General features: G+C 30.8%; 1 protein-coding gene across 1 annotated transcript; it reads right to left on the minus strand.

Moving 5' to 3' along the window:
• Window positions 1-17,647: 17,647 nt before the first annotated feature.
• Window positions 17,648-19,510, minus strand: LOC132754119 (uncharacterized). Its single transcript, XM_060744712.1, has 3 exons — window positions 18,973-19,510; window positions 18,477-18,735; window positions 17,648-18,177 (listed from the first exon to the last, which is right to left on the minus strand). Exons 1-3 carry the CDS (start codon window positions 18,986-18,988, stop codon window positions 17,838-17,840), a joined length of 615 nt encoding a protein of 204 aa, XP_060600695.1. The 5' UTR covers window positions 18,989-19,510; the 3' UTR covers window positions 17,648-17,837.
• Window positions 19,511-19,797: the final 287 nt, after the last annotated feature.

The raw sequence follows: 19,797 nt of genomic DNA on the forward strand, positions 1-19,797 counted from the left end.
TTTTCATTCATTCATTTATAAATATATAAGTAGATAGATAAATAAATAAAAACTAAATTAATAAATTAATAAAATTAATTAAAAAAATAATATAAATAAATAAATAAATAAATTAATTAATTAATTAATTAATTAATAAAAAATAATAAATTAATTAATAAATTTAATAAATTCATTCATTAATGTTACCAATTTCCAATAAGTCTGATATTTAATTAAAATAGATCAGAAATATTATGATTTTGATTGGATGATTACCTTAAGTTTCATTGACGGAATGACAGTCCCCCGTACTATTATAGTAACATTGGATTTGGTATTAAAATATATAGCTATATTTTTGAAACTTTAATTAAACAATGAATAACACAACTAAATGGGGCCTTTCAGTAACATAAAAAGGTTATATTTTTGTATAGAAAAGAAAAAATTTCTTTCGGTAGTATGATTTAGAAAACATCATTTTGATCAATGTTCAATGGTAGAAAATCCTTTGTTTTAAATCCTACATTACATTTACATGCTATTTCTAGAAGGTTAAAATTTGTGAAATTAATTTTAAGTTGTTTTTTTTTAGGTAATGTGATGTGTCTGGTGAACATTGATAACTTATGATTGTTGTATTATGACATGCAACGTGTTTTAAATATGTCTTTGTCATATTATGAAACAAGTATTGCCGTTAGACGTAGCCTCACTCAAATGAGAATGAAAAACAAGATCATCAAGGAAGGGCGGTGTTTAGTGTACGCAACCTCACACGACCCAGCAAAAGAGCACCATCGCAATGAGTCTTCTACCAATTGAAAAACAAAAATATTTAAGTAGTGACTAAATAGTTGTCAAAGTTTGTACTTATAGTAAACAATCAATCGTTACACACCTCTTTCTCTGAAACGGATATTTATGGTGCTTTAATGTTTTCACATGCTCGATCACATCGAATCTGAACCATATATAAATTTTGCAGTTTCGAGTGGTCTTTCAGAATTCCATATCTCTCTTTTTTACATTGTATCTAGGAACTATTTCATTTTTACATCAGAAATAATTTTTTTGGTTTGTTTTCACACATTCCAGGAACATCCCAGAGTGTCGATAACCATGTTTTACTTCCTAACAGAAAAACTCAACAAATTCATCTTGACTGGATTCCGAAAATATCAGTTTAAACATAAAGAAGCAATGCTTTAGTCTATTGACCAAAATAACCGGCTTCCTAATGCAGTTGTTTACAAAAAATGTTCTTAAAGTTATAAAAAAGTTAACTGTTAACGACAATTTCTTTGCCTTGGTGTTATGATAATGACGCCTTATTTAGTACACCACGCGGCTTTCTAATAAGACAATTCTTTGATATTATCTGTTCCAGACAAATCGTATTAAATAGAGCTTATTTAATAATCTTCCAGACAAAGGGAAGATGATCATGTGGGATTTACAGGAAACAATTATATTAAATTAAAAATTGTAAAACTAATGTTTTTTTTATCAGCGGCAAGTCAAGAGTGTCTCTATTGAATACAATTATTACATCTTTTGCAATTATGTGTCTAACAATGTATATTGTGCATAAGTTAATTCAAACAGCTTCTATTTAATAGAATACTTTCTAAATTGACCTAATATTTGTAAGGCAAAATTTTGAAAGAGTTAGCAAAAAAGAAATTCAATCATACACCCACCCATGTACTTTATACAGGTTGGCCCCTAAAATACTTTCATCAACTGTTCGGATAAATAAAAAGCCATGAATATTGTATTCAAAATATTAAACTTTAAAATACGCAGATAAGGTAATGTTTTGGTAATACAAAGTAAGCACATATAAATCTGGTGCTGAAAAGTTTTGACATTTTTAAACTCATTATCTTATTTTATGGAAATATTGATTAAAGCATATATTGAATTGCATGGTTCGTGAAAATAGAAATATGTTTAACTAATTATAAACAGAATTGATAGCTTTTGAAGCAGGCACTGAAATAATGGAAGATGTTCCAATTTATCTGAATAAAGTCGGAAATAACAAGAACATAATTCAAACTTATTTGCAATACCTCCAACTGGCTATAATCAATCTGTATACTTTCCTTACTATATAATGGAATTTAATTTATTTTCATTTATTTCACTAAACTTGTTTTTGATGCTAACTTCAGCCGTATGCTAAGTTTTACATGTAGGTTTGTTTGTATTTTGTTATGAAAATTTACATCTGAAAAATTGCTTTTTACTACAAGTTATTGAGGAATAGAATTCTACAAGTCCATATTTAACTTAATTTTATCTAAATACAACCGTTGTATACGCATTAGAGGTTTAAATCAACGTTAAAAATGCATATAAATAATCGTCAATAATTTAATTGAATTAAAGAAGCAGGCCTCGGCTAATTAATAAGGAGAACCTGAGGTCTTCCTACCGATTAAAGCTGGAAAGTCGCTGTACGATATTAAGTCTAGAGTGTAAATTAAATCTAACAATATAAAAACAAACAACTATAGAAGTTCAAAGTATGGAATACCATACACTGGTGGAATATGTGGGATATGATGAATATAACTGACGCTAAGATCAGCCAACCTTATGCAAGGAGGTAGTAATGAGACACTCCAAACAAGGCCATAAACTATGGATTTTATATCTTTGTGGCGTTCCTTTTTATCAAATGCTAATTTTAAATGTCACAGAAAGACAGCCAAACCTTAAGAATTTCTTATACATAACACACAAGGAATATTTGCTAAACACAGAAACTGACAATTAGTATCTTTTCAGTAAATAGGTTTCGTTTTGGGCGTTGTTTTTTCTATCTTAGAAATAATTAGTCAAAGAAAAAATGATGTGTTTGCAATACATGCCTTAAAACTACTATTACACATGTTTTCCTCTAAAACACCTAAGTTCGTCCCTCCTAAGTCCCTCCTCCCCCTAAAAAAATATCTTAAACTTATAACAGAAATATAAAATCATCCTCAACGTTTCTGGGCAGGTTCCTGGTTATAGTTAATCATAACGAACTAAACCTGACAGTTAATTAAAGATTTAGGAGTGAAAATTAGATATGTCTGCACACATAATTCTGGATTGTTTTTTTTAAGAAATAGCTGGTGGAAGACAATTACATTCTAGCCTGAACTTTATATGCTCATCAATTATTAAAATCATGCTACTTCTACGTGCTTTCTTATCTGAGTTGGGCGCAAGATAATTGATAAGTCTATTGCATCTGTAAATGTGGTTTATTTAATTATTCCTTTGTAATATTTTTACAGACAGGTTGGCATAATAAATAGACGTAGATGTCATAATAAATATCCGCGGCTGATAATGTAGTGATTTGAAATTGTCAGTATCCTCGACTTATCATTTTACCAGACTGAGCATTAAGAAACATCGATTTCAATCAGACAATAGATATATATTTGTTTGGTCGTTGACACCACCAGTATATACGTATCAACTAATGAATTTTTGCTCCATTTATATACATTAGACATATTCCCGAGCTGTTTCTAATTTTCGAAGTCTTGTAAAATGATAAGTTTCACCGGATCATATACCTTAACCTATTCTACTATCCAATTATCCAACTGTGCATTTAGACCCAGGAATGATCACCTCGAACAACATAGAAGAAACTATAACAACCAGTGACGTCGAAGTATCAGGCAACACACAGCACTTAACACCTGCTGTTGAAGAGTATAAAAATCAAAGTTTATGGTGAGATTTCAACCCACAGCCGCAATATAGTAACAATAAAAAAGAGAATCTAACAGACAATTCAGTGATAGCAAAGAATGCATAAGCACCCTTATTCGTTACAACCAAAGTTAACAATTAACAAGATTGGTACGTTGTTTTCACTACAGCCTACGTTTATTATTGAAATAGAAAGATTTTAACAAATATTACCAGAAACAAAAACCATAAAGCTCAAAATGAATTTATCAATATTGTGTGGATTCAATATATCATAAACATGATATCGTAAATGCAATAATTTCATATTGATGAGACAGCTTCATCGTAATATTTTTATCATATTGCTTTAGATTGATGCAAGTTGTTCTCCAATATTTCCTGACTCAGTACGGTCTTCAATTACCAGACCTGGAAGTTTAAAGGAATAGGAATGGATGGATTGATGTCTGTCTAATATAAATATTCATCATTTAAAAAGAGGTACCATGACAGTTTTTCCGTTGACATCAACCCTATAAGTGAGAAATTCGTGTTTTAAGACACTATTTTTTACTTGAGAAATAAGTTCATGGGCGCCCCCATTTTGGCGTTCTGTCGCTCTCGCGAGACAGACGAGACCGAGATTGTGACGTGTTATACCCACTTCCGGTAAAGGTGTACACGCTGGTACAACTGAAATATATCTTGATGAAGAACTTAATTAGTCTTATTGCGTACATTATTTATTATTTATGAAAACGTCATATGGAACTGAATAGCTTTGATTAATTAATTTATTGAAGACGCCGCGGCATTAATTATCATTTGTCCGATTTTCAAGCTTGCTGATGATCCCACCACATGATTTAAGCAATGACTGCTTAGTTTTCAAAGATAAACCATCAATTTAGTTTGGGTACTTTGAGAAACTTCTTCAAATTGACGATATATCCTTTTATTTTGTACTTAATTTTCGCTAGACAAGCTGTCCGAATAGGGTACATCGCCGGTCATGTATCTTTTTCTCAGCGTAAAATATCAACTAAATCTAATATGCAGAGATCTGCTGAGGACGCGATTTTCCGACATTGACGCTAAAAATAAAATGGCGCAGGAAAATCGGCAGCTAGACTAGTATCGTATGAAAACAAAACTGTCCGTTCGGTTATTTAGGCACCCAGTCAAAACTGGTACCAACAGCAACAGGTTGCCCATTGCCATTCCCCTGTAATTACGCATATTCTCGGGTTTATCCAGTTCCCTATAGCTTTTTTCCACGTTATCTACTTACCCAATCCCTTTCCCACACCATGCACACAGATCCGCATTTCTACTACCGTAAATTTAATCCAATAAAACATCAATCATAAATCTACTTAATATTTAAAATGATTATTGGTAACTGAAAAAAATGTGTTGCTATTTTATGAAATGCTGTAATTTACAGTATAACTTGACAGGTGCGGAACTTAATTTCCCCTATTCAGTTCACTGATGAAGCGTAAAAAATAGATGTCTATATCGTCATTAGAATATTTGACAAGGGTGATTACCCAATCAGGGCAACATTGTGCATGATCAAAAGGTCTGTCGGCACAGAGGCATACAAGGAGCAATAAAAATCGTTAGTACACAGTGTGACAGGAACATTTGGTGCAAATTAGGAACAATTAAAATGGATAATGCACAGTATTAGACATAAGTAGTAAGAACCAGCAATTGTGTGAATAAATTATGCAAATGAGATTTTTGAGCAGCCAATAAAAATGTTTTGCCTGCAGTTAATATTAGGCTACGATTACGATGTAAATAAATACCACACAGCATCATACGTTGACAGACATGTTAACAATTTACTTTTCAAAAGAGTTGCTTATATTTTTGAAATGTGTATATCACTACTAACATATGTTCACACCTTTTAATTTGAAAGTCAGAATCAAACTGCAAAAATTTCATTACATGTACTATTAAGAACACGTTTTAGTAGGATTTTTATGATAATGATAATTATCGCCGTTCAATAATTAACAGCCAATTATTCGTTGGTGCGTTTGTTTATTTAATTGCATTATTTGGTTGTGAAACTTTGTTAAATAATAACATGTGTATTTATTAACTCTGTGAAATATTGTTTAATTACATTAAGATGAGACTTTAATGAACATAGCATTGTTTGGAGTAACGGGCATCACTGGCCTGAAGTCCTATGAAAATTAGATTGTCTGGTAAATACTTTATTATATAAATATTTCGCTACGATTCAACTAGATTTATCATAAATCTAAAGATGTGGGGAAATGACATCACGCGCACCTGTTTTTATACGGCCAATACACAAACATGGCCGCGCCTACTGATTTGTAGAAATCGGTGATTTAGCGATTTAAATTTCGTTATCATTCGTTTAATATTATTATTTGGCGGCAGAAAATTTGCAGATTTATTATTTATAGTATTCTTTTTCTGAAATCAAGTTTTTATTCTAACCTTGTCTTTCCCTTTAAAATCACAAAAGACCCGCATAATGTGAAAAGTGACAAAAACAATTTATATCACAATTTCAGACGATACCAGAAGCATTTATAACATGAGCAATAAAAAAGATATTCTAGGTAATATACAATTTTCCAGGTTTAATTTGAACTAAGACGTTTTTTGATAAACCAATTTTCCTTTATATATTATGCATCCTTTGCAGGTATTGATTAAAGTCTGACTGATTTCTTCTATCGAACAGACTATTCTCATTACTATGCATGCAAGGTACGTGTCTATATCATATCTTATATTTCATGAATGGTAGTGAAAGAAAACCATTCAGTACCTCGTGGCGTTTGACAAAAAGCAATTAAGATATCCTGATGACTAAATTGTATTATTAAAATTTGTTTTGTATTTTGCCTTTTGCTGCTTTCCTCAACAATTAAACGCTTCTCTCTCATAAAATAACAAAGTAAACAATACACTTATTTTGGTAAAAGGGTAACTGACATTTTAAAATAAGTTTTATAATGGTCAGTAACATATTGCATCACGAAGCTGAGCTTTATTCTTGTCACAAGAAAGGAAAAAGGAAAATGTCCGGTAAAAAGGTAAAAATCGATTTGCCATTTATTTTTTTAATGCTTCTTGTGTTTTATAACAGAAAAATAACTTCAATAAAAACAAATCATAATCATCGACCAGTTTCCTGTTTTATTTATTTCCTTTTCCGGCTTACTATAGATTTGTTAAAACACAAGTTTTTATATAGTGAAGATCAAAGATATGGGCTTGAATGGAGAAATCATTAAACTTATTGACTTGAGCTTCTATTGAAAAGAATGACAAATATGCATAAAGGAAATCCCTTAAACAAATAATGATGTTTTAACAATAAAAGTTTTTTTTTTATTTGAGTTTTTCGATCATTTCATGAAGGGGAAAGAAAACATTACTGTTAAAACTATTTTCTCACAGACAATATGCTGATTCATTTTAATATGTAAGAATATTGTTCATATTTTTCTTGCTTGTACAATTGTTTTACATGTTTGCATTCATAAGACAATTGAACGATACATAACAATGGAGCTTGAAAATTAAGTAATCTCTTTTTTATTCAACACACACGGCAATAAAACAAAAATGTTTATTTATTGTTATAGAGGAGTACAATACACTGATTATTAACAAAGTATATACAATATACGAATTAACTCCTATTCATTAAAGAAATGGTAAACACGTATGTAAGTGATGGTGTGTAGTTCAATTAAGCTTTAATTCTTATTTACTTAACATACATCAATTTACCTGATCATGTAGAATATACAAATAATATATTGAGATAATTGCATTTATGTACACTTAAAAGATGCCGTGTAAACGCCCCCAGGTCAACAGTCTTTTGGTTATTTACACTTGCATCAACCTTTCGATTGTCCACTCTGCTATATAGACTTTGATTGGAAAGTTTTAGATGACCAGTACGGCAGTGATCAATATCCATTGTTACTAACATCAAATGACTCTATACCAGATGAAAGACGTCAAATTTTTAACTTTAAGAAGGAAGATTGGGAAACATTTACTAGGTTTGTTCTATTGATCTAACGAAAAATGAATTTGATTTTACTTCTGCTGATATAGCTGAAACGTTCTCTTCAGCATTACACACGATTGCCTGCAAAGTTATTCCATTAACAAAAAATAATAAATTGAAGTAACAAAATAAAAAAAGAACATGGTTTAACGATGAATGTAAAAAAGCCGTTCGTATACGTAAAGCTTCACTTAAAAAGTTTGAACATCGCCCTACAACAGAAAACCTTGAAAATTATAGAATATTTAGAGCCAAAGCTAGAAGATCAATTCGTCAATCTAAACGCCAATCATGGCAATCATATGTTTCAAATATTAATTCAAATACTCCTATTAGGAAAGTCTGGGATGCAGTACGAAAAATAAGTGGTAAGTATAAAAAAAGTCCAACTGTTCACTTAAAAACTGGTGATGGCCAATATGCCAAAACAAAAAACGGGTATTGCAGAAACTTTGGCTAAAACTATTGAAAAAAAAACTCTTCTTCAAACAATTTTGTAAATAAACAACACCTGGTGTCAATTTCCTTCGATCTTGAGAAGGCTTATGATACTACTTGGAAATATGGTATCCTAAAAGATCTAAAGGATGCTGGACTTAAAGGCAGACTTCCTCTTTTCATTTCTGGATTTCTAAACGATGGGCACTTTAAAGTTAGACTTGGTTCAACTTTTTCTGAGGACCACCAACAAGAACAAGGTGTTCCTCAAGGAAGCATACTTTCTGTTACACTTTTTGGCCTTAAAATAAACAATATTGCTAGCGCTCTTACACCAGGCATAGACTGTTCTCTATATGTAGACGATTTTCTGATCTGCTATCGATCGAAAAGTATGAGAACAATTGAAAGGCAACTTCAACAAAATTTAGATAAATTCAAAAGTGGGCAACAGAAAATGGTTTTAAATTTTCAAAGTCAAAAACTCAATGTGTTCATTTTTGTCGATTGCGGAAACACCATAATGACACTGAACTTTACATATCTGGTTCTAAAATTCCAGTAGTTGATGAAGCTAAGTTTTAGGAATTATATTCGATAAAAAACTTTCTTTTATACCACATATTAAACGTTTGAAAAATAAATGCCTAAAAGCTTTAAATTTACTTAAGGTTTTATCAAGACTGCAAATTGGGGATCAAATTCTTTCACATTACTGAAATTATACAGAAGTTTTATCAAAATCAAAATAAGATTATGGTTCTGTAGTATATGGGTCTGCAAGAAAATCATATCTTCAAATGTTTGATACCATACATCACCAGGGTTTACGTTTGCTTTAGGTGTTTTTCGTACCTCACCTGTAGAAAGTCTTTATGCGGAAGCTGGGGAACCATCGCTTCATCTTCGTCGAAAAAAGCAATCACTTCAATATGCAACTAGAATTTCATCTAATAGCAAAAATCCAGCTAAAATATTATTTTCAAACTGAGTTATACTGAAAAATTTGTTAACAAACCAAATGAAATGAAACCATTAGGCCTTCTTTAAAAGATGATTTAGATAAACTTAAAATTAATCCAGACAGTATCCTTCAAAATGACGATGAGGATGGTCCACCTTGGACTTAATACTTCCCCGAACATAAATATTAACCTTTCAAATATAAAAAAGTCATCAAATTCACCTGAACATTTCAAAGAGAAGTTTCTAGCAATTAAGGAAGAACATGAAGATTTTATACATATTTATACGGACGGTTCAAAAGCAGATTGCAAGGTAGGTTCGGATGTGTTTAAAAATAATTTTACACTAAAATCACCCACTCTTATCTCCTCACGAATGACAATGCCCCTTTCTGTGTAGGTTGTAATGAAAATTTTACTGTCAAGCATTTTCTTCTTGAATGTCATGATTTTTCACAGACCCGTAATAGATTTTATTCTGTAAATTCACTCAAAGAACTTTTTAATACAATTCCATCAAAAAACATCATTGATTATTTGAAAGAGATAAACTTGTATTCTAGGATCTAATTGGCTCATTTTTATTGTCATTTACAAAGTTTTACATAATATTTTAAGCCTATTATAGCATTCGGCACGATATGGCCAGTTATGTGTTGACGTGTTTTAAAATTCCAAACAAACAAACAAACAAACAAACAAACAAATTAACACTTTTTTCCAGATGCATGCCTCTGACGCTAATCAGCGTATCAATTGGCCCTTTTATAAATGGTGTCCGATGTTTTAGATATTATATCATAATTAAATTTTAAATAATACTTTAAACTGGTATTGAAACATGGATGGTTTTATGGTTAATATAAACTTTTTAGCCAATCTACTGAAGCACAGTTACTTTTCGGTTTCAGATAATTTAAGAAGACGTGCATTATTTATTTGTACCAATGGTTGTGAAAAATCATTAAAATCTGTATTTATTAGTATTGATTCATTTCCTGCTAAGCTGATTACTGATTAGAGTTGTGAAGAGAATTTTTGTTTGCACATTTATTGTCATCTTGTTAGTCAAATATTGAAATGCAGGAGGGAGAAGTAATTGTAACAATGCTTATTGGAAACACGAGCCTGATAATACAGGAGGTCTTTCATTGAACGCCTTTCCTTGTTGATCTTGTTTTTCATATTTTAAAGCGAAGAACAGTAGACAACAGTTTTCTAAGGCCACGTGTTTTCGTTCATTACTTACTACGCTATAACGGAATGGTAGCATAGTTTTTGCTTATTACTTAAATGCCTTACTAATGTTTGCAACATTGTTAAATAGAAGAGCTTTGAAGTGTATCCAGTGTAAAAAAACCTAAGGATTTGTACATGAATCAATACATAACAAACCAGAACAACAGTCAGTAACATATGAACTCAGTTAGGTATTTTAGTCATTTTAATTTGTCTATCAAAACTTAATTTCAGTAGTTGTATCCAAATGTATTTATCTTACACTTATTGGTGTTCGTCTTTTAATTTTCTACCTTAATTGATCAATCAAAAGAGATATCAAACACAGCTTACCTTTTAATAGCCTTAAGCTTTTCTTGGTATAAGTGCATTTATATTTTACTTGAGACTTTATTAGCATTCTTACAAATGTACATTTGCCATGAATGCGGAAATTGTTTAAAATAAAGTTTTCTTATGGGGTACAAATACCTTGCGTTTAACTGTATATTTGCGTGTCTATATGCATTACTGCTATCTAATTACATATCATATATTTTGTTAACAAGTCTGTATTGTAAATAGTGCATGTGATCTTTCTTTAAATTTGTCCAAATCAAATCTTATGTTTTTTATTCACACTTTTATACTTGAACCATGAACCTGTGTTATAATAGAAACGAACGTACTAATTAGATAACAACTTATTTTGCCGACTATGACTGTTCTATATTGATCTTAATTCAAATGTTCTTTTCTTGATAGTGTCAGGGGAGTTGACCGTCTTCATTAATCCCACATCGGGACTTCTGTGTTTTTATGATTCATTTTCATTGTGTTTCTAAGAGCAATTTGCGTGACAGTAAGACAGTCTAACGACCTTTACTAGACAATTTACTTCGAATATTATATTGTAAAACAGTTTCATATAATGGGATTCAACACTTTGAGCCCACTAAGCGCTACTCACAATTTTTGAAATGTATCTAAAATATAGCATTAGACAAACGTAAGTTACTAAGCACAATGCCCAACTACATTTTCCCAACTGATATATAACTACGGAATTGCTTTTATTTCGTACTATAGATTTGGAAGTTGGGTTGTTATGCGTGTATATACGTTTATCTTTTTATCGACATAGTAAATGTTAATAAATATGGTATACCATTGTGTGGATGACTATTATATACTTTTGTAGCATACCTTCCATGACAGATCCCACTATTCTGCTTATCGCCAGTGTATTCACTATTTACACTGTCGAAACATAAGTTATATTTTTTACTATATTGTTTATATTTAATGATATATAGCAAATTGATAACCGCCAATTTCTGTAACCGTTAGGCCTAGTGTATTTTACAGACTAAAATGGTATCTTTTCCGATATTTAAGGCAAACAATCTTGATGAAACTACCCATAATTTACATCTGTCAAATGACGCTAAGAGCATGTTGTTGTGTTTAATATTTGGTATTCTATCCTTAATATATAATTATTTTCTTTCAACGAACGCCTAATTATAAACAGGACAAATAATGTGTTGTTTCAAACAGTACATATTGATTAACAAAATTGTATCTAGAAAATTAAACATCCTGATTGAGAATCATTGTTTTATTTAAGGAAACAAAATAAACCTCTCACTTGCTACTTTCGATTTTCAATTTGTGACAAAGTTGCCTACAAGAACAAAATTGCTCATCTCTATTTAAACTGAATCAATAAACTACAAATTGCACGACTCCTGTGGCAAACATGTACATATTTGTGTTTTGGTTCTAAAGAATATCAATTAAAATATCAAAATGAATAACATTTTTAACATTCTAAGATGTCAATTAGATAAAATAATGCAACAACCTTCAAATTTTACTAAAGTCAAAGTTACTCTGACTAAATTCATATGAAAATGTAGAAGACTAGTTAAAAAATAAAAATATCGATATTTTAATTACGAATCAATTATAGAAATGTATGCTTTAATCACTAGAAAAAGATAGATTAGTAGATATAGCAATACACAAAATGTTAGTGTTTTTTTTAATTGTTACTGCATTCTTTAGATTTTTTTTATCTATTTACTGGACAATTTTTTTCCATTATCAATTCATATGTACAATAATTGTTTGGAAGGAAAAACTGTAGTTTAGGAAATAAATTGGAAATGCTATGACATATTTCATTAACATAAAAGTACTAAGCTCTCCATCGGCATAGTCGTATTTAAAGCTATGAGGAATAATTATAAAATCCACAGCTTTTATCTAACGTTGCCTTATGATTTTATTTATATTTCATATCAGAAAATTAACAATATTTGTGTTTTATATTTCAGAAAAAAACAACAGTTAAAACAAGTCGTATATGTCGAAGAGAAAAGTTTTCCGATATAAATTCGTTTTTGGATAAATTTATTGCTTTGATATACATTCAAGACAATGTAAACCTTATTTTTTATATATTGCATTTGCATTAAATGGTATATGTTTTCATTGAATTTCATTCGGAATAACAATAATAACTGTTAGCTATTTTATTGATGAAACAGTATGTTCATTTTAACCTAAGGAAACATATGCTAATTTGCTTTGGAAAACATATTTGCAAACCTAATTTAGAGTTAATACACAGACATTTTAAGGATTATTTTTCAAACAAGGCTTAAATGATATGTAAAAGATGTCGGAATAAATGATTATATGTAATCCAAGTATCAATATGAGCTTTTGTTTGTTATTGTTATTATAAGAAGGACAAATGCGGCTAAAGTAAACGTACATCTTGTTTATTGTATCAACGTTTAACCGAAACTATGAAGTACCCCTCCATCTTACAAAAGCAAAGCTATAATGCATATACTACCTGTTTTTCAACAAAATCTGCTGGTAATGGATATATATTTATATCACGACCTACACATAAATTTTAACAATGTCCACGTCTTAAGAAATTTATAAGCTAAATCATTATTATGAAAATAAAAGTTTCTAATGAAACCTAATTACAAAAAGTGAATATGCATATTTGTTATAGTTTACTGTAACAATTTCTAAACAATATTTTGAAATACTAAAATGTTTATTGCATTTGTTTAACCGGTAGCTCTGATAGTTAGATCTATACACATGATTGTACACAATAATACAAGTTTTTTACTTCTGCATATCAACGTTTTAATAACCCAATGTAGGCTGAGGACTGACGTTTATGCATTAACTTTGTAAGTAATTTGCTCGATTTATTGTTTTCTCTCCGAATTCGGAGAAAAATGTTCTTTTCATTGACACTTTCCATTATGTTCTTGAAATCGAAGACAACAAAGAGACCTCTTATTTGTCTCAAGTTGTAAAATGTCCCTTTTGATTTATTTAGGAAATAATATAATAATTTCTTTCTTTCATAAGCATAACAATCTCAGACAAGCTCATCTATGTACTATTTTAGTGGGTTTATTGTATGTGAATGAAACAAAACACATTTTGCTTGTAATTAACAATAACAAAAATTATCATAATAGTTATTTTAGTTTTTTTACTATATTTCTTTGCCTTTCTTGTGAAAGGACTGACACATCACGTGTTTTACCCTTCATTGAAGTAATCATTAATTACATCTTTACTGTCTTACCTAACACGTATATTTGATTGGCCCTCTTTCCTGAAGGCTTAAAATGCACGTTTGATCCTTGAAGCGTACAACTCTGTTAACGTAAGAGGAGTCTGTTGTAAAATAATGCCAATAATGTTTCGATCACAAAACAGATATTGTGCTACCATATTCGTCTAATAACAAAAATACAAGACATGTGTTACTACCATTAGGATTGGCTGGAAATAATAAGGAAGGAAATAAATAATAAAATAAGATTTGTGTTTGTATAAGGTTTGTGTCAACTTAATTTGATACAGAACCGTCTGTCATAATTGCCGTTATTGTAGACAAATATGTACTGAGTCAAGTTCAAAGTATTGTGCTTAAATGTAAAACTAAATTGAATTATTCATTAATTGCCTGGTCAATAGTGTGGCTTTAGTTTCAGATTCATTCACTGAAAAGGAAACTTGTTTCTGTCTGTTTTAGAAGACAAATAGTTTGAGAATAGGTCTAAAGTCGCATTACTCGCTACTTGGCATCTAAACTGGCAAACTCGTCTCTTATTACAAGAATGATATGCGGCGGAGTGTTGCAGTTCCGGTCCATGTCATTTCAATACATTTAAAAAATGTGTCAGTTACTGCTTTTAACATAATTGGTTTCTTGTACACTTTTATTGGATACACATGTTATTGATGATGAAAGCAGCAGCACAGGAGAATGAGCTAAAGAGAAATCCAAAGGAACAATATTAATAAAAAGTCTCGTTACTTTCAATCAGAGCAAAAATGTTAAATCGACCTAATTTAAAAGATACTCGAATCTTTTGCTTAGAAAATATATTCTGGTAAGATTTAATAGTAGACCAGTTTTTGACCTATGCAATAAACCTCTTGAAAATACCCTGCTTGAACTTACAGTAATTAATATTTGACGTTTACAACCGAGTGATAAACAAATAAATATGCAATTAACTAATCTTTTACTATTCATTTATAGATCGTATAACAATAACTTGTTTGACATATAATAGTACATACGCTATGGTAACAATAAACTACTTTCTTGTCTGCAAATCAATGTATTTTGTTTGGCAAATAATTTGATACGAAATCGTTTACACTTGTCACAAACAAATAATTTCATTCAGTGCATCCATTAATACTTGTCAAATGATAATAGCTGGACCTAAAACCGTCCAGTGAGAATGGCAAACCTTTTATCTGACATACTGAAACATCAAGCATTAATGAATTTGGTCGATTAGACGATAAATCATTCGTACATTTCCAAATGCTTTTTTATGTTCTAAATGCAATTGATGTGCATGCCTTTATGTTTTGATTAATTGGTACATTTTCATTTATGAAAATAATACAACTCGAATCGAACCTGAGGCTTGTAAGATTTCTATCAAATTTTCAAATCGTTAATATTTAGCTATTTTTGTCTGATGATGATGTTGATATCGCAGTAATAACTATTTGAACCTGTCATGAACGTAAAACAAACGTGTATAGAATAAAGTATCTGTTACTTGTCGAGCTAATAGTCACCTAACTATTGTTATTCATTTAACCATACTAAAAATATAATAATCGAAAAAAAGATACTTGAACCGAAATGTTTACAATCGTTGAAGTGCATTTATTTTTATCTCATTAAAATAAAGCTTTTTGATAATTAAAGATTTATCTTTATAAAATATCTTGCAATTATCAAATGGTCCAAAGGCTGACATTCCTAAGTTACATTTTACAAAGTTTGGAATAAATTAAAAATAATCCTGCGTTGCGATTATTAATCAAAATTTACATTTCTGATTCCTTTCAATGGATTTAAGTGCACCGAACTAACAGAATATGCTGTATTATATATTATATAAAAACCATGATATATTGTACATTGTTATTCAATCTCAACGATATCGCGATCGCGAGTTTGCTACGATATGCTTTGTAATAACACAAAATAGTCAAAAAATCGCCACTACCAATCAGTATAATAAATCTCTTGATAACACTTACAAATTAACTACTTAATAATTAACTTTGCAAGATGAACTTAGACAGGAAAGGAAAATATATGAAAGTAATAATACTTAGATTAAGAAATATGTATTCTACAGTTATTTGTCAATGCCTGATCATAAACTAAATGAGACAAATAGAACATATATATATATTCTAACTTAAATTAAAAACACAATTAAACAATTAATTCGTTGACCTGTTATAAAAGCTATGGAAACATAGTTGAAAGTTGTTCAGCATAATATAAATGATCTCAATTTAAAAACTGCGATGTTTGTTTACAAGATGTTTTCAAATGTGGTCTTAAAAATATGATTTTGATGGTTAACTATTAAATGCTTTTTTTGAAGAAAGTTTCTTTTAATACCATCGATGTGTTGTACAGCGATTATTTAGTAGTCAGTCGTATTTCCATTGTTTTATAAATTGCCACAAAATACTCGGATATAATAACAAACTATTGACATACACGTTGAGCTTATTTGTGTACGACATTGTTTCGTAATTGATAACACATGTTTTAATAGAGCAATGCAAAATAAACAGTTTCACTGAAGATGATAAATATACTTTTTACAAACATCAACAAAATTAATGTACCTTTGATAGAGGAATGCTATCAGTACAACTTTAACCTAAACAGTGACAGATTTATACAGACAAAATATACAATTTAGAAAACGAATGCTTAAGTACTCGCGAACAATATATTTATTGCAACAAATTGATTTGTTACATAGTTTTTGTCTGAGCAGAAAATCAAAATCTCTTGATAGTTGAGGACATTATTGTGTTGCTGGATCGATTATTGTATATGGTGCTAAGTATGGTGAACAATCTGCCTAGACATTATGGTGTATATAGCTATTGATCGTTATTCTCGCGTTTCCTATGTACGGTGACATCAATTGCCAAGAGACTTACATAATGCCATTAAGCATTTAGATACCGAGATGGGGAACTATTTCATTTCTTCAATTTTACAACATAAGTTACCGAGTAAAAATTCTCGTTTTTTTTTCTTTTTATTTCATTATGAGTAGTATTATATAATTTGAATTTGGCAGAATATATAAGTATGTGGCGAGTACAAACAATAGCAACATCAACATATATAAGGTAACGCAAACTTCCCTTTAATTTTAATCTGGATGCTTTTTATTATAATAGCCATAAAAGGCCTAGACATAATCTAGGCAGCCTCTCAGGACTATCACAAACATGTTGAGCAACATTGCGAGGAAGAGAAATTTGGAAAGGTTATACACATAAGCTTTAAGTAAATAAAACATCATCTCTGATAGTCCTGACGCTTCGTAGAAAATAGCTTTACTTAAGTAATTCAATAAATATAATCTCATTTGGAAGTTAAATGGCAAAATTTTAGTTAATTCAATTGATTTCAAATTAACCCTATTTACTGCAGTTGTACTCAGGTTTATTTTTGTATCTGTAGTTTATAATCCTAAACAAAATGTAATATTTCAGTGAAAACGTAACAATTGGTTAAATTAAAGAAGATCTAAAAGCTGGACTTAAATTAAAAAGTCTTATATAAGGTAACACAATTTTTGGAAGATTGTATCGTCCGTTCGATTTGTGGACAATGTTAATAGAGATGTACGCGCTATAGTCGGACATGGATGTGGACAACGGACACACTACATATATTGGGGGTTTTCTCAAGATATTTTTGTTTACGATTTTCTAAGGCCAAGCAAACTTGTTGCATTGTTTTTTTTACAAAAAAGAAACAAACATTTTGTCATCATCTTTTAATTATGCACTGGTTTACAGGGTTTAATTCAATCACTCTCAGTGTCAGAACTTATGCCTAGCTCTCTCAAAATCTTGGGCATTTTTTTCTTCATAAATTTGTTGTACTTGGTATGATTTTCCCTGACCAGATCTGCCAGAGGCCTCTTCCGTGGCCTACGCCTTTGTCTAGGTTCCTGATCCTGGTCACTCTCACTTGAAATGGCGGCAGCGATCTCATTTCTCGGGTCCTGTGCAGGACGTGGCTCTGGATTGGGAACTGCTGGTGCTACAGCAGGAGCTGCTGCATTTTCTTGCTGTGGAGGTTGGGGCTGTGGTTGCACCTGAACCAATTGCCGCTCCATGTTCCTGATGTCATTCAATGCTTTTCTGAAAGAAAGGAACATAAAGCTAATTTACAGCAGGAACAGTCTAGCTTTTGAACATAACAAGGGCTACTAAAATGCGCAACGTTTGTTACGTAGTTTAATATATTAGACGGTATACATGAGAATAAACAAGCACGACACAAGCTATTTTACTAGAAACATCGCGACTTTCGTGTACATATTCTACACTCTCTAAATGATGATGCAAAATACAGTAATAAAGGACAAGTAAATCTGGTAAGTATTAGACTATAAGGTTTTATATAACATTGGCAGAATTCGATATTACAAAACAATTACCTTATTGGTTCACTTTCTATATTTTCCTGCCTCTTAGACATGAGTGAACTCAATTTCGTCGACATGCGGTCCCTCAATTGTTTGTTTGTGGCTGAACTATACAGATTTCTGGTTGCTTGTTCAAGCTGATCTATGTTCGCCTTCACATCATTAATTATCTCTGACCATTTGCTCGGGTGAGTGAGGTAGGCCCGCAAAATTAACAGAATTTCCTGTTCTGAGAATTTCACCGTTCTTTTACGTCTTTGCAATATGGTTTCTGAAAATATAAAAATAATGTTAATTATTTATAATTGCTTTAGCAGAGGAACCCAATATAAGATTTCAATGTTTACTTGGCCTAATGACAATGAATACACGTGCGATATGTAGTTATAACAGATAACATTAGTATTATATGGATAGGAATATATAAAACTTTTATTGATATAAGGTAATTTATTATATATAATATAATATTATATAAAACGAATGACAAATTAGTAATAGTTCTTACCTTCATCGTTTTCCATTTTAACAATTCAAATTCAACTTTTTGTAAACCAATATGATGATTTTAAACTACACTCAATGATGGTTTATGCTGCTACTTATATTTCGTGAAAATCGTGCAAAATTTACTACCAACAATATTACATAGTACTGTAATTTAGGCTGTTAGTTTTGCGGGTACTTCAATGTGTGTATTCAATCTTTTTACTATTTGTTTTTCAGAATAAGATGGACCGCCAACGACGAAGACGTATGTTACGAGCAGTTATTTTGTTTGCCCAACTTCCGCCCGATTTTACAGAATACCAGAAATGTGTTATGAGATCGCTACTTCTTGTCTGTCGCCTACCTCCAGATCCTCTACTAGATGTAAGAAACAGGCTTTTACCCAACTCCGACGGTCCATGTACTGGTAGAAATGTGTTTGGCTTGATCTCAGATCGGCGATACGAGTTCTTTGAAACCACTGGAGAAAGTCCTGAGACTTTCCTAGAACTTGTAAATATCATACCTCTTCCAAGTAAACATGATAACATTTTGTCTAAAAGAAATCGGGTTTTACTTGTTTTGATTTGGTTACGAACTTACCATTCTTACAGAGTACTAGCTGTTTGGTTTAACATTAGTGTGACGAATGTACAAGAGGAGATAAAACGTGCACTACCATTTTTTGATGCATCATTATCTGATTATATTCACTGGCCAAATTTGCATGAATGGAATAATTTGCGTGGAAACTGGGCCAAGATTGATGCTGCTGTTGGGGCAATAGATGGTACTAGCCACGAAATTTATAGACCAACAGCGAACCAACAACAATATTATTCTG

Source organism: Ruditapes philippinarum, unplaced genomic scaffold (genome assembly GCF_026571515.1).
Source record: "Ruditapes philippinarum isolate M1 unplaced genomic scaffold, ASM2657151v2 ctg5663_1_1_1_1, whole genome shotgun sequence".
Taxonomy (NCBI): Eukaryota; Metazoa; Mollusca; class Bivalvia; order Venerida; family Veneridae; genus Ruditapes; species Ruditapes philippinarum.